Source organism: Typopeltis vanoorti, chromosome 10 (assembly GCF_054136105.1).
Source record: "Typopeltis vanoorti isolate ZY-2024b chromosome 10, IOZ_Tvanoo_1.0, whole genome shotgun sequence".
NCBI lineage: Eukaryota > Metazoa > Arthropoda > Arachnida > Uropygi > Thelyphonidae > Typopeltis > Typopeltis vanoorti.
Window position 1 is genome coordinate 132,381,472 of NC_143558.1, and position 18,885 is coordinate 132,400,356.

At 35.8% G+C, this 18,885-nt stretch overlaps 1 protein-coding gene across 1 annotated transcript in view; it reads right to left on the minus strand.

Moving 5' to 3' along the window:
- sac (sterile affecting ciliogenesis) overlaps nt 1-18,885 on the minus strand; it is a 515,109-nt gene that overhangs the window by 198,185 nt on the left and 298,039 nt on the right. The window contains exon 12 of the mRNA XM_090399395.1: nt 5,112-5,337. Within this exon, the coding sequence (XP_090255521.1) occupies nt 5,112-5,337 (226 nt within the window). The remainder of the gene's footprint in view (nt 1-5,111; nt 5,338-18,885) is intronic.

Sequence of the window (18,885 nt, forward strand, 5' to 3'; positions counted from 1 at the left end):
CAAAGACAGGAATGGAGCATTACTAACAGAAGAGTTGGAAATCATAAACAGATGGAAAGAATACTATGAGGAACTGTAAAGCAGAGTGGATAAAGAAAATGTGAAACCCTCTCACCAGGAAAATTTTGATTTGCAACCCACTCCACTTAGGCATGAAGTTGAAAGAGCAGTTCAGCAGCTTATCAGCAATAAGAGCCCAGGTGCAGATAAAATCCCAGTAGAGTCAATTAAGGAAACAGGGGATGGAGGGATAAGAGTGTTTCATAGCTTGATTACAAGGATATGGGAGACAGGATCATGGACTAGAGACTGGAAGAAGTCAGTTTTCATACCACTACATAAAAAAGGCAATATGAAGGCATGCAAGAACTATAGAACTATTAATGAAAATTAACTATTATTTAGATATTGGTCAAGTGTAGGTGAATAACTAATTTAATTACCAACTAGTTTTGCCAGCTTGTGCTGTCGGCTTCATCACAGTACAATCAGAAAAGCAAAGAAACCAAAATTACAAGCTAAACATTAACTGACAATTCTATTTCAATAACAAAATAGTAGTGTGCATGAAACAATATGAACGTCATGGATACATGATTTACTTGTTGAGATGCATTTTGTAGTTTGTACTGAAGTTCATTTCTTGTGTGTTTATTGATCTAATTAATCTTCCATATATCTGGTAGGATCAGATAGAAATTTCTGGATAGTTTCAACTGGTTTGAAGGTTACTCTAATATTGTGTAGTTTTAGGAGGTGAGCTAGTATTTTGGAGATGGTACCAACATATGGAATAATTATACTAGTTATATATTGGGTGTCATCAAGTTATCTTTGTGGTATATCAGAGAAGAGAATCTTGTTAACAAGTCCTCTAGGGTAGCCATTTAGGAGTAGATCATTTGATATTTTATTTAATTCTTCTTGTAGATCATTATGGTCTGTGATGAATTGTATAGCTCTTTTCTTTAGCATATGAATCATCTGAGTTTTTGAGAGATGTGGTGTGATGAGCTAATGTTTAGATAATGTCCAGTATTTGTTGGTTTTTTCTATAAACTGATAAGTTAACACTGTTATTTTCTTTTTTTTCTTTATTATGATGTCTAGGAATGGTAGTTGTTTGTCCTTTTCAAGATCTAGTGTGAATTTGATAGTATGGTGGGATATATTGATTTTGTTTAGATAATCTAATAGCTCTTCCTTTTTGTGGTTTCAAATGATAAAAATGTCATCAACAAATCTGAACCATGCCTTAGGTTTTGGATTAATCTGAGATAAGATTTTACTTTCAAGATCTTCGATAATTAAGTCAGCACAAGAGGGGGCTGCTCATGGCCAATCAGTAAATTGTTTGTAAATTGTTTTCTTCCATACGAAATAGTTAGAAGATAGACAGTGGCTAAACAATGAAGAGACGTCTTGTGGGAATAAATTGTCTAAGATGTTGATAACTTCAACCAAGGTAAACAGGGAAGTGACATCAAGGCCGGCAAGTATATCATTTTCAGAGATAGAGATGTTTTTTTAATTTTTTTCTGTAAAATGTTGAGAGTTTTTAATATAAGTATCTGAATTATGGATGTGTTGTTGTAGAATTTTAGCTAGATGTTTTGACAGTAAATACGCTGGAGAGTTGATTCCATCCACTATTGGGTGTAATGGGGAGTCATCCTTATGTACTTTTGGAACTCCATATAGTCAAGGAGTTAGAGGATGCATAGATTATAACTTTTTAATTAGATGTGTAGGCCAGTTTGTCATCTGACGTAACAATTCATTGGTATTGTCATGGTTTTTTAATGTAGGATCTGTGTTAAGTACATTATAGACAGATGTATCGGATAAGAGATTGTTGAGTTCGTCTTCATAATCTTTTGCGTTTAAGATGACAGTGCTAATTTAGTCATTAGCTAATTACAGCTAATGACCTTAGATTGCAAAGCAGCATAATCCTCTCATCTCCTTCAAGAACTCCTCACACCAATGTCACCCCTATGGAAAAAAGAACGCTACTCAACTTAAAGAACAACAAAGGCATCATCATACTTAAGGTGGACAAAGGGAACAGCATTGTCATCTTAAACACAAAGATCATGAAGACAAACTCAACAATCTTATCGGATACACCTGTTTATAATGTACTTAACACAGATCCTACATTAAAAAACCATAACGATACCAATGAATTATTACGTCAGATGACAAACTGGCCTACACATCTCTAATTACAACAAAATATTAGAGTGACCTTCAAACCAGTTGAAACTATCCAGAAATTTCTAAGATCACCAAAAGATTTCAATCCTTTCTGCAAACATGCAGGAGTTTATAACATCCCTTGTTCCAGTGGTCTAAGTTACATCGGTCAGATGTCTAGAAGCTTCGAAGTGAGACAAAAGGAACACATCAGCTATGTTAGAAACAACAGACAAGATATTTCTGGCCTTTCTTCCCACTTCTCTTCAACCAACCACATTATTGAATGGAATAAAAGTCTTATGCCATATATATAGAAGAAAACTACCATTCCAGAATCTTCAAAGAAGCTGCTACAGTTGCCCGTTCCATAAATAACCTCAACAGGAACCATGGTTTAATCCTACCAGATATATGGAAGATTAATTAGATCAATAAACACACAAGAAATGAACTTCAGTACAAACTACAAAATGCATCTCAACAAGTAAATCATGTATCCGTGACGTTCATATTGTTTCATGCACACTACTATTTTGTTATTGAAATAGAATTGTCAGTTAACGTTTAGCTTGTAATTTTTGTTTCTTTGCTTACCTGATTGTACTGTGATGAAGCCAACAGCACAAGCTGGCAAAACTAGTTGGTAATTAAATTAGTTATATAACTACACTTGACCAATATCAAAATAATATTTAATTTTACATTAATCTTTGTGGTCAAGAATTAACATTTCTAATGTAGAACTATTAGTTTAATATCTCATGCAAGCAAAATTTTATTGAATGTCATGCTAAATAGGATTGAGGCCAAAGTTGAGGCAGAGATGCTTGAGGAACAAGCATATTTTAGGAAAGGTAAGGGTACCAGAGATCAGTTCCCTTGCCTCAGGCAGATCATAGCAAAATATAAAGAATTCAGACTCCCTCTGGTAATGTGTTTCTTAGACTACTCTAAAGATTTTGACTGTTGAGCATGTGAAACTGTGGAAAGTAATGAAAAGAATTTGTTTTCCTCAAGACACTATCAGGTTGATAGCCAACTTGTATAGGGGAGCAAGAAGCCACAGTAAGAACAGGTGTTGGATTGACTGACTGGCTTCAAGTTGGAAAAGGAGTTAGGCAAGGATGTTTACTTTCTCCTTACTTGTTTAGTGTATATGCGGAGGACATCATGCGTGAAGCATTGGATGAGCTCAAGACAGGAATTAGGATAGGAGGTAGATTGATCAGTAATCTGAGGTATGCTGATAATACAGTACTCCTTTGTAATGACATGGAAGAACTCAGTAATTCTTGACAAAGTTCAGTAATAACAGAGGACTTGAACTCAATCCTAGCAAGACAAAGATTATGGTTCTCAAAGGAAATACAAACAAAGAAGCTCTTGAGAAACAAGTGTACCTTAATAGAGAAAGAATTGATGAAGTCAGTAAGTTTGAGTACATGGGATCCATTATTAATGTGAAGAATTGCTGTTCAGAAGACGTCAGAAAAAAGGTAAGGAATGGCTAAAACAACAGTCAGAGACCTGTCTAAAATCTGGAAGGATGAATCTATCTCCATGGAAACAAAGTTGAGGATTTTGGATGCAGTTGTTTTTCCAACAGCGACTTATGAATGTGAGACTTGGAACCTATAGAAGTCAGATAAGAAATGGATATCTGCTTTTCAGATGTGGTGTTACAGAAGGCTGTTGAGGATATCATATATTGAAAGGTATACAAATGAATGGGTGTTAGAAAAGATCAGTAGAACTTTAAGGCTCCTTAAGGATATTGACAGAAGAAAGTTAAAATATTTTGGACATATTGAAAGGATGGAAGGGGGACTTCTCAGAACAGTAACAGAAGGTAAAGTTTCTGAAAAAAGGAGAAGGGGTAGACCATCAATGAGATGGATGGTGTGTGTGTGTGTGTGTGTGTGTGGAGTGACTGGCCTTCAGAGATTTGAGGCCTCCAGAAAAGTAAACAACATGACTACATGGCGAAGCCAGGTGTGGCACATCACCGAGCATTGGAGTGACCATACAGCATCTGTAGATGTGCAGTGAACATATAGACAGACAAGATACTGATAAAACCTCATTTGAACTATTGTGAACATGTCTGGCCTCCTGGTTTCCGTGGCGATTCTGATACTGTTGAGGCAGTGCAAAGGAGTGTGTCAAAAATGATATTAGGAGTTTGAAATTCTGATTACGAAGACAGATTGAGAATTTGTAGGCTGCAGACACTAGCAAACAAGAGACAGTGGGGTTAATATGATTGAAACTTACAAACTTCTAAAAGGGTTATAGAGAATTTCAGTAGAAGGAAATTTTCGTTTTATGAATGGCGGAGAAAGAAAGTGTGATGGCTATATTTTTCTCTCATAGAGAAGTGCATAACTGGAATGGATTGCAATTGGATTTTGTGTGTGCAAGTAGCGCGAATGAACTGAAGAACAGGTTCTACAGTCAGTGCGAATATGACTTCCTGGAGGTCACTCTTAATAATAATAATAATATTCTGTACAACTCCTGTGGATAAATATCAGGAATTTGATGATGAAAAAAAAAGTTATATTTCATTGAATATAAATTTTTCTGGCCATCATAGCACATTTTTCGTCATCCCTTCTAATATCTCCAAAAGATGTTGTGGTCCTTCTTTGTTCAGGCAAGACCAAGCTGGCATGACATATTGTAAGGTTTCCTTCATATATGTCTAGTGAGTAATTACAGACAAGTGTTACCCATCACTTCTGCTGTCATTGCCTGCTAGTATTTCGCTGGACCAACTGGAAAGTGGATAGCATAAAGTGGAACACAGAAGTCTATACATAAATTTTAATATCAAAACCTTAAAGAATTAAAGAAATGAGTGTCATAAAAAAACATGTAATATTTAAAAAAAAAAAATATCTGCTCACTTTCTCAAGGTCTGATCGTAGCTGTTTGTTAAATTGTGTAAGAAGGGCATCTGCAAGAGAAGTATGCTTCTTCACCAAAGACTGTCGAACAGACTTTGTACTAATCCAAAAAGGACCAATAGAAATACCATCCGGGATGTTATTTGCAAATCTTTCTCTTTCTTGCAAATGAAATTGAATATCTTCCTTCAGCTTTATTGGGGAAATTTTTTCACTGCTGTAATCCCTTAAATATAAGTTGCATATTATTAACAGAAAATCAACTAAAAAAAAGAAAACAGGTGTTAACTATTAAGGAATAATTCTAATTTTCAAATTAATTATGCTGAACAATAATAACATAAAACTATTTTTTAAAGAAAGTTTCTTTCCTCATATAAAGTAGCCATTCAACAAGATTTTTTGATGATAATTAATAGCCATTTCTAAATGATGGACTACAAAAAAAAATTAATTTGCATTATTTCGTACAAGGTAAAGAACTGAACTAAATTATTAAAACAATGTCATTTATTCATTCTCTCATTAACAATCAACTCAACTAAGTCAATTTTTTGTTGTTGTTGTTGGCTTCTGCATCATATTATACCAAAAAAGAAATCATTTCTTCATAGAGGGTTAATTTTTGCATAGCAAGTTGTGCAAAATTGAATAACTAAATTTCTTGCTTCAGTATGATGTTAATATTAAACCAATAGAAATACCATCAGGGATATTATTTCCAAATCTTTCTCTTTCTTGCAAATGAAATCGAATATTTTCCTTCAGCTTCATTGAGAAAATTCCTTGGAATCAAGATTATTCCAATTATCTTGATTCCGATTTGTTTTCAAGAGTATTGTACTTCGAAAAATAAATAAATGCTAAATAAATAAAGTTAACGAGCGTCGCCGTAGCATGTGGCGGTGAATTTGAGCTGTGCAGAAGAAAGTGATTTTTAATCGGTGAATAGTCCATATTTTTCCCGTTACCTGATTATAATTTCGTGCTAAATTGTTTCTCTGAATATGAGTGTACTTCAGTGGTTGTTTTTTGGAAGTTAGTTGCTGTCGCAATATAATATATTTTGGTTACCGTCGGAATCGAATGCATAACGGTGGAAGACAAAATGAAGCTGTTTTCATTATTCCATTTAGTTATATTTCATTTTATTTAATTATATTTAGTGTACTTAAATGTTTTGTTTTGCTTGTAATTGTTTGTACTTTTTTTCTTATTTATTTAACAGAATTTATTAATTGAATAATTAACGATTACGCTACTCAGCAGTAAAGAATGATCGTGGATTCAGCTGCAGTTGCAAGTGGCGTATCGCCAAGTGCTCCGCATTTAAGAACTCTATTATAAGCAATAAGGGACTTTGCGGCATGCAGTACTTGCGGCATGTATGCGTCTCGGGAATTGGATATGCAGCTTGTGAAAAAGAGCGGAGAGCGTATGTGTGCAAAATGCAGGCAGTGGGAGGAAATAAGTGCATAGAAATATCAATATCCAACCTTGTTGCTCCAGGAACGGGGAATGAATGTAGGAAGACAAGTAGTGTGATAGGAGAAAATGAAAAAAATATATATATGAATGAGAAAATAATAGTTGATAGTGTGGAAGGCATGAATGACTGCGAAAGTTTAGGAGATGGTTTTGTTTGGGAGAGTGAATTTAGATTAAGAGTGACTGACCTGCAGAGGGAGATAGATGAGCTGAAAGAGGAGGTGGAATGTCTTGTGAATGAGAGCAGAAGTATGAAAGATAAGATTAGGAGAATGGAAGAGATAAATGCAAGCCGAATCAGAGTGGGGGGGAGAGAGAGAGAATTTTGGGAGTGTTAGAAGAGGAGAGAGAGGAAACAGTAGAAGAGATAGGGAATGAGTGAGAGGTATGGGGACGCTAGAAGAGGAGAGAATGGAAACAGCAGAAGAGAGGGAATGAGAGAGAGGTATAGGAATGTTAGCAGATGAGAGGATGGAAACAATAGGAGAGATGGAATGAGAGAGAGATATGGAAGTGCTAGAAGAGGAGAGAATGAAAATGGTAGGAGAGATGGAATGAGAGAGGTATGGGAATGCTGGGAGAAATGGAATGAGAGAGGGATATGGAAGTGCTAGAAGTGGAGAAAATGGAAACAGTAGGAGAGAGGGAATGAGAGAGATGTATGGGAGTGCTAGAAGAGGAGAGAATGGAAACAGTAGGAGAGAGAGGTATGGGAATGCTAGAAGAGAGAATAGCAGTAGAGGAGAGTGAATGAGAGAGACCTATGGGAATGAAAGAAGAGGAGAGAATGGAAACAAAAGGAGAGAGGGAATGGTAAGAGGTATAATGTATAGTGACTCAATGATCCGTGGTGTTCAAGATAGGATGTGTGAGGACTGTTTGCCAGGAGGAACAATAGAAAGGGTGGCTATGGCAATTAAGAGAGGTGAAAGGGTGGATGAGATGACTGTGATGGTAGGAACAAATGACTTGAGTGCTAATGTAAGTCAGGCAATGAGAGATATGGGATTTTTGCTTCAGGCTGTACAGAAGAAGACAGAGAGAGGAAAAATAGTGTGCATGTTGCCTAGGTATGATAATGACGAGCTGAGCAGAAGAGCAGCAATATTGAATGACATAATAACTAGAATGTGTGACAAGAGAGGACTGGAATATGTGGATGCCTGGAGTGCATTTGAGGAAAGAGAGGAATTATATGCGAGAGACCGCTTACATTTGAATGAGGAAGGACGTAGGCATCTGGAGAGATTGCTGTTCTGAATGAGGCAGTGTGTCCCAGGGAGGATGATAGCAGGGGTGGCCTCTTGTGGGAATGGAGACGACATCAGGTAACACTGAGCCCAGTGGAGAATAGAGGGGATAATGTTGGGTATAGAAACAATGGCATTTACATGCTTTATACTAATGCCAGGAGTAACCGGAATAAGGGAGAGAAATTGGTGGCGCAGATAGCATCAGCCTGGCCAAAAATTATTGGGATCACTGAGATGTGGTTGACAGAAGAGGATATAATAACAGGAATGAAAGTTGCTGGGTACAGCATTTTTTGGCAGGATAGGAGGGGAAAGCGTGGTTGTGGGATACTGCTTATGATAAGTGACGACTTATGTCCTCTAAGAGTGGAGGCTTTGGAAAGCAGTGAGACAAATGATTTTGAGGGCATATGGTGTAAGGTAGAAGTGGGCAAGACAGGATATTTAGTGGGGTGTTGGTACAGACCCAGGATGGGGACCAGGAGATGTTTAGACAGTTAAGTTTGGCAAGTGCAAGAAGAATGACTGTTATGGGAGATTTGAACTACAGTAGTATAAATTGGAGAGAGGAAGATGCATGTGGCAATAGGGGAATGGAATTTCTAGAATTCTTGAGGGACAAATATCTTAGGCAACATGTAACAGAGGGAACAAGAGGTTCAAGAGTTTTCAGGACTGTACAATTTTGCTTATGAGGATTAGCTGAGGGAGTGTGGACTGCATAGTTTGGTGGATAGAAGAAGGAGAGGTGATATGGTTGAGACTTTTAAACTGTCGAGAGGTGGTTGCAGGGTTGATGCTGGGGAGTTCTTTCACTTGGTTGAACAGCAGGAGGGAGTGATGACAATAGGCCATCCCTGGAAGTTACGAAGGAAGACTGTGAGCAGGAGGGTGAGGGGTGGTTTCTTTGCACAGAGGGTGGTTGAACCGTGGGGGTGCATTGCCTGGTGGAGTGGAGTGGAGTGGTGGGAGCGAGAATGGTCAATGAATTTGGGAGGAGTGGTATGATAGACTTTGTGTTTCTTTGGGGGGACCCAAAGGACCCAAAATGAGTGTTGACAGACTTTATGTTCTTAGGAAGGCCCTCCCACGATGAGTCTTTTGACTCCATGGAGGCCTGAATAATAATAATAATAAAATAACTACATAGAAATAAAAAAAAAACAACCAAACAAGCAGTGTTCATAAAAGAAAATGTTATAGAGGAAGTACAAGAAAGCTGGTAGTGAATGGATCTGTGAAGATTATAAAGAGCAGACTAAGAAGATGATGTGGCTGGTAAAGAAAGAAAAAGGTGCAGCATGAGAGGAGATTGACTGGTTGGGCTAATGTTAATTCGAGGGAATTTTTCCGTAATATGGCATGCAAGAGAAAGTATAATTATAACAGTTTGATGGTGGATAATCATAGCAAGAGTGACTGCTGCAAAGGATATAATGGAATTATTGAATAAGGTTAGGACTTCATCAGCGTACATGGTGTATATGATACCATGCAATATACAAGGGGAGAAAGTATTAGGAGAATTGAAATGGTGCAGGTTGAATTGAAAGAATCAGAGGTGTTTCAGCTGTTGATTTAGTTAGATGTTAATAAAGCTGTGGGAATGGATGATATCTTATTATTATTATTATAGAAGCACCTCCATGGAGTCCCAAGAGTGATAGTGGGAGACCCAATCTATCCACACAATCCATCACACTGCTTCTTGAACCCATTAACAGACAAAGCATTCATAAATAATTCTGACAACCCATTCCATAAATTTGCAACTCTCCAAGCAAAAAATCTAGTTCCCACATCCATACTGACCACACCTTTATTCAACTTCCAAGGATGACTTCTTGTTCTGTTCCCTCTAGCCAAGTACTGAAACATTTCCCCTGCATCTATCCTATAAAACCATTTAAGTAACTAAAACATTTCTATCATATCCCCTATCAACCAATTTTTGCAATCCACACACCACCAATCTATTCTCATAAGGAACATTCCACAGGCCACTCACTGTCTTGGTGTTGGAACGTCCTTCTTGTTCTATGGTCCGCCATCTTGTTGTAATGTTGTTCTTAATAAAATCAATTAATTGCTGCTTGATTACTAATCAAAATATAGGGAAATTTATATTTATACTGTGCCACCCTATTTAGATTAGTCTATATAAAATAGTAGAATCATCTTCAATTAACTTAGCAGTCTCCTTATTCATACAGGCCGAACTTAATAATTTTCACTTAGGGCTCCCGCAAGGTTCGAACTTTTTATGAACGGTGCAATGAAAAAGAATCAGGCACACACAATATTGAAATCAACAAAACAAAGCATTTAATATAAGGTTATATGACAAATACATAAATTTAACTCCTAAAATAAGATAATACAATTAACTTAGTTCTTCAGGTCAAAACATTCATATTAAATTAGACTTCCAATCTTCAGATACAAAATTCATAGTTCTCTCAATAACAAAGATTGTTCATGCTGATCAATACTACAGAATTTCTTGCTAAATAAATTTGCTGGTATCATTCAGTTACACTCTATATTTAACACTTAGCAAGCACTTATAACATTATTAATCATGGCAGTTATTGCTTCAAGGGGAGTTATTTTCAACTTCTATCTTCGGCTAAATTCAGTGAGACGCCACAGTAAATGTTAGGATATTTGAGACGGAACTACCACTTAAACCTTTACACTGAAATATAATAAAATAGGACTGTTCTTACCGGGATTAATCCTTAGCACATCCGATTCAATGTGAGCACACTTCCAACTTATATTCACTTATTACTCCGATGGAACACTATTCAAAAGAATTCTTAAAGGAAATAACTGAATTATTATTTATCACGCTACACAATTCTTGACGAGCTTACTATAGGGTAGAATAATTATTCCAAGATTACTACTGTATAACAAATTGCGCTTTGTACAATCCTTCTTTAAAGCGATACAGGAATACATAGTAATTCTAAAACTTAGTGGATTTATTCTGAATCTTCTATTAATTTTCTCCTCATCTCCGTACACTTCCGAATGCTACTCCCTTGAATTCCCTGCCCTTCAGTCTCCTTGTTTATTTTTACCTCTTGCTTCTATGCCTTCCTTCTTCCCACATCCACTCTGTCTACTTCATTAATTTCTCCTCTCCCAATTATCGAAGCTCGCACATTCTATTTTATTTCTATCTCCATGGCAGTGATCAAAACAGAACGTAAACATAAGCATTAACGTTACATGAGGTTATACCTTTACTCTGAGTAATGAAAATTAATAATAAAATATTACAGTTACCTAATTTCTCTTTCATTTCATTGCAAAATCCAGCAAAATTATCATGCAGCCATTTTCTTTATCCAACTCAGCTGTTACTCCATTATAAAAAGTTAGTAAATTACTAAGGCATGACTGACCCTTCACAAAGCCATGTTGATCTTCATACAGTATTGTAAAAATAATCGTAATTTATAATTATGAATCTTTTTACAGTTATTTCTCTGCTTTCATAACACGTATAATGGCACTTGCGATGTACTTGTTATCGATATTATTATTGTAAAAATGAAATTTAAACCATTTGAAATTGATATAATTACTAGATACTGATTATTATGTTACTTTCAATCCTTTCGTTGTAATTTAAAATTTTTAAGCATTGTGTTTTGAAAAGACATTCTCATTACGCTAATGGAGACAACATGTCAGCTATGACGAGTAATTTCTCATCTACCACTTACATGGAGTATGCATTCTCGCCAAGGAGTTTGATGGATGATTGACAGCTGACAGAGAGAGCATTCAGTATTGGGATAATGAGGAAAACAAGAGAGAGCGTTCGGTATCAGAATAACAAGAAAAACAAGAGGGAGCTAATGGAAGTTTAAGAAAGCAGACCAAAGAAATTTTGTTCTCAGGAAGTTTTCAAGTTTTACTTGACATGTAGAAAGTATTTTACCTTTGGTATAATAAATGTTAAAGATACCAAGCTATTTTAAACCTGGTTTTACTCCATTTCCCAAGTAAGCAAACAGACAAATAAGTCAAGTTTGCGCCTGCACATAATGCAAGTCTAGCTGACCCTGCAGGTAGTGCAAGACCAAGTAGTATACTTGGTCTTGCACTACCTACAATAAGCTCTGATCACTAATCTTAATATTTACCCATAATGCAAAGCACATCTCCTGGAGGAGATGTATGATGCTTTGTATTAAAGGCAAGGGGCCACTACCCAGACCGGTTTCGACCTTTATTGAGGTCTCATCAGTGGGAGCCAGGCTAGAAATACCAAGATTTTAGTAATACAGAGCTTATAAGTATTTTACCAGAACAAGTTACCATAAGGTGTTTTAACCTTAATAAATAAAAAATCCCAGGAGGAGATATAAATGTAGAAAGTATTTTACCTTGGGTATAATATATGTTAAAGATACCAAGCTATTTTAAACCTGGTTTTACTCCATTTCCCAAGTAAGGAAACAGACAAATAAGTCAAGTTTGTGCCTGCACATAATGCAAGTCTAGCTGACCCTGCAGGTAGTGCAAGACCAAGGTAACTCATGGGTCAGTTACCTTGAGATGTGCTTTTCATTATGGGTAAATATTAAGATTAGTGATCAGAGCTTATTCTACTTTTACCATGAGTTACCTTGGTCTTGCATTACCTGCAGGGTCAGCTAGACTTGCATTATGTGCAGGTGTAAACTTGACTTATTTGTCTGTTTGCTTACTTGGGAAATGGAGTAAAACCAGGTTTAAAATAGCTTGGTATCTTTAACATGTTTTACTTGACAGTTGGGCGAATACTAATGGAAGGTTCCGAAAAGGAATTGTAGAACTGTGGGTCTTTAAACTGGAAGAGTGGAGACTGTCAACAAGTATTTGGCAAATAGAAGAAGATATTGAAATGTTCAATTAATGTTTGAGGAAATACTGAATGGAAAGTTTCATCTTCTATCTTAATGACTCCGGATTACTATAGAAAAGTCAATTGGTGAAATTTGAAACTTTAAAGTTCCTTAACATGAAAAGATCGACTTAGATATGTTGTTTATGAAGTAGTAGAAGAAACTTCATTCTCTGGTACAAAAATTAATAAACTGTGAATCAAATGGAACTGCAAGAGGTAAGAATATTTATACTTCAGAAGTCAGTGAGGAATAATATTGTATGCTACATAAAGGGAATAAAAAAACAAAGGATCCCATGGAAAAGATGAGGAAAATTTTATATTTTAGAAAGGGCTTAACCAAGAAACCGACTCTGATGAATAATTTTGCTGTTGTGAAAACAAGGTGTTTAGTCTAGTAGACATGATTAAGTATATGTTAAACAATCCAGTAATAGAATCAGAGAATGGGTAAATAATATTTTTGGATAAGAAAATCTCTAAAGGTATATTCATTTTAAAGCCTTGGATCCAGTTATTTTTTTAGTTATGTACTTTTATTTAAAGTGTATATATTGTTTTAGTACCATTAAATGTATATATTTTTTATTTGGTCTCACGTCAATCATTTTCCAGATTCTAACTGAAATAGTTAAAAGTCATTGCACTAATCAGAATTGAATTGAAACCCTTGTGTAAATAATAAACACTCAGATTAAAAATCTCTTTATAGAGATGAAATAAAATAAAATCTCTTTAGAGTATCATGTTTTTATTTACTTATTTTTGAATTCTCTTTTTGACCAATTTTTCTAGTACTTTTTCCCCCATGCCTGAGATACTGATTGATATATTACTTGATACTGCAATCTTAGAGCCTTCCTTATGCAAAGGAATTATTCTGATCTCTTGGAACTCTACTATAGCTGAGAGTTAAATAGCCTTGTCAAATGCATTGTCAGGTCACTTGCACATTCTCACAAAACTATAGCTGACATCCCATCTAATCCTACAGCTGTAATTACTGAGATTCTGCAATATCCTAAGAACCTTCAATTCATCCACCTCTATTCCCACATTAGTGTCTGTCACATAGGTTAAAGCAGTAACTTCACTAGGATGATATACCCTTCAAAGTAGTCACTCAGTAAGTCAACTTTTTTTTTATCTGCTTCTGTCACCTCGTGACCAGCACCACTCCTTAAGATTAATCTTTCATAATCATTCTTCCTCTTACTTGCCACATAACAAAAGAAGTCTTTCAGATTTCATTTGACCTGCTTAGCTAGATTCGTCTCATAATTTAATCTGATTTTGTCTTCCTTGCCATACAGCTCACTTTCTTGCCTGAGACTTGTACTGTTCATTAGTTTGCTAGTCAATTTTCTCTTTATATACCCTCCACAGTATTTTCTTCTTCTGCAGCTCATGCTTAATGATATTACTCATCCATCTAACTCCTGCCCAATGAAGCCCTGGTCTATAGCAACAAACAACTGTATATTTTGTCTTACTGGTCTTAATGGAATATTCCTGCAGTGTTTTATACCATGGTACAGATATAATATCATAATGCAGATGATTATGATATACTTCCTAAGTATATCATAATCATCTGCCTTATAGTTCCACAAATACTCCTTCTTGATAGAATATTCCTCATGTTTTACAATCTCCCAAGTCAAGACAGCATGGTCACTTTCACCAATTTGAAGTAATGTTGTGATCTTGATTATGGATAGCTCTTCTGATTATACTAGGTCCAATACTGACAATATATGACCAGGTCCAATACTCTACCATCCCTGGTACCCTGCATCACATGCTGCCTTAAGTAAATATGTGATCTTTCTTCCCTCCAGTCTATATCTCCATAATTGAAATCCCCTTTAATAATCACTCAACCTGTATTCATTGTACTAATTTGGCAATGCATTGTCTTCCAGATTATCTTTGGAACTCTCTGGTCTATAGCAATAACCAACTGTATATATTGTCATACTGGCCTTAATCTCACATGACTGCTTTGAATGAATAGCCACCTTCCTGTCTGTCTCCTATATCCTATTCTATATGCTTCACTATCATCTGCTGTTAGCCAAGTCTCAGCAATGCCTATAACTTTTGGCAAGGTTGCACTAACCAATGCCAAAAACTCCTCCCTCTTGTTCCTGATATGTCTGACATTAGTATATAGAAACTGCAACATCCCTTTAGGCTCCTACCCACCTTTACTTTCTGAATTAATTAACCTATTCAATATTTTTGCTTGAGAGACTAGGTTCCTCACTTGGTCATTCTCACACTCACTCACTCACTGTTTTCATGGGTGCCTTTACACAAACTCACTTACTTCCACCCTAATTGCATAAGTTTCACTGAATTTGCTCTTCAGCATGAAGAGCAAATTCATGAACAAAGCTTTCTCTCTCTAGACACTTAATATCAAACCATTTAGATGCAGTCCATCTAAATGGTTTGATATTAAATCCTTCTTTCCATGAAACAGAGACCACAAATCCACAAATTTTACATCATTCCTTTTGCACAATCTATGTATATACTCATTGGTTATCAATGCCCTCCTCTTCAGTTCAGCTCTATCAAGCATGGTAGGAGACTTACAATCTTCACCTTTTTGCTTTTTCAGTTTTGACTCTTCTAACAACTCCTTTACATCCTTCCTCCTAGAACACCTCTCACCTCTCAAATCATTTGTATGAACCAAGACAATCGTTTCCTTCAACTAACCTTTTTGCATCCGGATGGGCTAATATCATAAATTTTTGCACCCAGGAAATACAGTTTTGTCATACTTACTTTCATTAAGTGCTCTCTTGATCAGTGAGTCTCCATACCTAATTTTCTCCTTAACTTGTTTTTCTTATTCAGTTGGTCTTTATTATTCCTTTGGAGCACCTGCTTGTTTCTTTTTTCAGCACAGCTTAAGTCTTACTGCTTCTGCAATTTTTCAATTTTGTGTTTGTCCTGTGAAGGATAATATTTAAGCATCCAATTTCTTTATTAATATCCATTTCATTCTCCTCTATTTCCACAGCAGCACATTTGATATTAATAACATCATTTTCCATCTTACTGTCAGTATTTGTTGTGTTCTCGTCACCTAACAGACACTCACTTTTGAAACACTTAATCCATACTCCAGAATCTCTCCAGTTTCAATTTCCTTCCACATATTCTTTAATTTTCTCAATGAACACATTTTACACACACTGCACTGAATAAAATCCCATAAATTCAATTCGTCAGATAATGTCGTCTTTGCTACATTGTTTGTCGCGATGGTGCCATGCTGACATGGCATAGTAAATATAACATAATAAAAATTTATAACATAATAAAAATGTTATAAATATACTAAATACTATAAATACGAAAATGTACCCTACAATACACTAATTTTCCAAGGAAAAAACACAATAAATAGATAGAAAAATCAGTAATTCTACATGGGCATTAAATTACATGACCACTCACAATATATTCTCCAATTCTCCAGGAATTATAGTTATAACCTTGACCTGATCATTTAATGAAAGTTTTGGGATGGGTAAGGTTCCTATGGAGTGGAAAGAAGGCAAAATAATATCACTCCACAAGCATGGTTCTTGGACAGAAATTTCCAGTAATAGACGAGTCTGTATAACTGTAGTTGTAGCCAAGGTATTGGGGAGATTAGTCAGGAATAGAATGCATGATTGGGTTGACAGTTACAGCATTCTTTATGATGGTCAGCATTCATTTGTAAAGGGTAGATCCTGTTTTAGCAATTTACTTGCATTTTATGATAAGGTGACAAGTGTGTTAGATAAGGGAGAATCACATGCAGTAATATTCTTTGAATTTTTAAAAGCATTTATATAGATTACACATGATAAGTTGGTGTACAACCTGCAGTGGATATGAAGGGTTAGATGGATTGGAGACTGATTCTCTGAATGATACTAGCATGTTGTATATGTTGGGGCAGAGTCTCAAAAAAGGAGGGTGACCAGTGGGATGCACCAAGGTTCTGTTCTTGTGCCTGCTAGATGTTCAACTTATTTGTAAATGATATATCATGTGGACTGACTGGGAGATCTTCAGTTGTTTGCTGATAATGCAATGTTAGGGTGAATTATAAGTAGCATTGCTGATGGCTTTACAGCTTTTGACTTGGACAAAGGAGTGGGGTTGTAGTTTTTATATTAATAAGTGGCAAGATGTTCATTTTGAAGTGCACAGATATAAGGCTATGTACTATATTGATGGTGCTATACTGCAGGAAGTGGATAAGATTCGAGATTTGGGAGTGATCATTTACAGTAGACTGAAGTTTAGAGGGCATATTGAAAGTGTTGCAAAGACTGCACATTATAGTGCTGTAATTGTAAGAAGTACTCTAACTAGAGATAAGGAAGTGGTTGTGCTACTGTATAAAGCACTTTGTAAAGAATAACACTGTCAATAATAATACTGTGCTCAGATTTGGTTACCTGGTTTTCAATGTGATGAAAGACTGCAGTGGATCCATAGACAAGTGACCAAGACGATATCAGAACTTGGAATGTTGGCTGGAGAGAGAGAGAGAGAGAGAGAGAGAGAGAGAGAGAGAGAAGGAATGCAGATTGCAAAGTTTGACTGGAGGAAAACAGGTGATATGATAGAGATGTTTAAGTTGTTGAGGTGATTTTATCAGATTAATCCAGAGGAAGTTATGCAAGAGTGAGGTGAAGAAGAGTGTGAGTAGTTTATTTTTTTTTAAATGGAGAATTGTCAGCGAATGGAACCCATCACCAGAATATGTTGTTAATACAAGAATATTAAAGATTTTAAGATTTGGTATGATAAATATGTTGTCAGTTGAATGAACATCCCATGACGAGTCTGCCAATTCCATGGAAGTTGCAATAATAATAATAATAATAATTTAAAAATCACTGAACTGGAGTATTCACATCAAATAGTCAGTCATGTCTGAAAGCATTCAACAGAGTGATAACTTTTCCCAAAAAGTATACACCTTTGTTAACATTCTTCTTTCTTCATGTAGCTTCCTCAGTGAGAGGGTGCAGCACCATGCCCTTTCAGTTCTCTCTGCTGGTGGCTTTCCTTTTTGTTTATGCATAGCAATGTGATCCTGTCCATGATCTTATATCTTCAAGACATGTCCTTCGTTTTTTGCCTCTTGATCCTTTTCCCATAATATTTCCTTCTAAAACTGTTAGTATCCTCTGTCCTGCTGAACCTCTCGTTACCTTTATTGTTAACATTACTTTTCTGTTTTTTTTTATTATTATTTGATTTTGTTTCATTGTTTGTTTTAAATCGATCCAATAAATGAGTTTTCAAAACCTATAAAACGAAATAATGATATGTGTGGACAAATGGAAACTAATGATAAATTTCTTGAACACCTAGAAGTCTTATAAAAGACTTCTAGGTGTTCAATAAAAGTCATTCGGAGAAACAATGTTAGGAAAGCTGCTACAAATAACAGAGGGAGATGTGAAACATGAAATGTTTCACACCTCTTCAGGTCTCCACTAAGCAGCTTAGTAGTCTTTCACCAGGAGAGTAAAAAGTCTTGATGGAAAATTTAAAATACCTAAGGCATAACACAAAAAACAGAACATCTAGAGGAAAATTATTCGAGTGAGTCTGCAAGAGATGGACAATCTGTTAAACAGACTTTTCTGGATAGTAGGAAGCATTTTTGAGAGGTTTTGATGCACCACTCCTAAAAGTAAGAATGCAAACAGTATTCTAAAGATGAGTTAATTTGAGAATTGTACAGTGAGAAGCAGTGCCTTGAAAGGAATAGGACACCAAATTTTTTAGAGGAAGCTATGGATGTAATGTTTTATGTCAGCAGCAATTAGATGCTTATATCAGTCCAAGAAGAGAAATCTGATCTTGTATGGTGATTTAAGCAGGTTCAAATTGTGCATGTGTGTGTGTGTAGGGGGGAATAATGTGAGATTTTTCTTCTATAAAATAAGACAGTATTCTATAAAAGTATTACCAAGCATGCATTTTGGTAATACTAAAGTCACAAGGTTGTCCTCACCACATTGAAAAAACAGGATCAGAGTTTAAGGCATTGTCATGAAAGACAAAAGTTATTAATATGATCTGCTGTTAG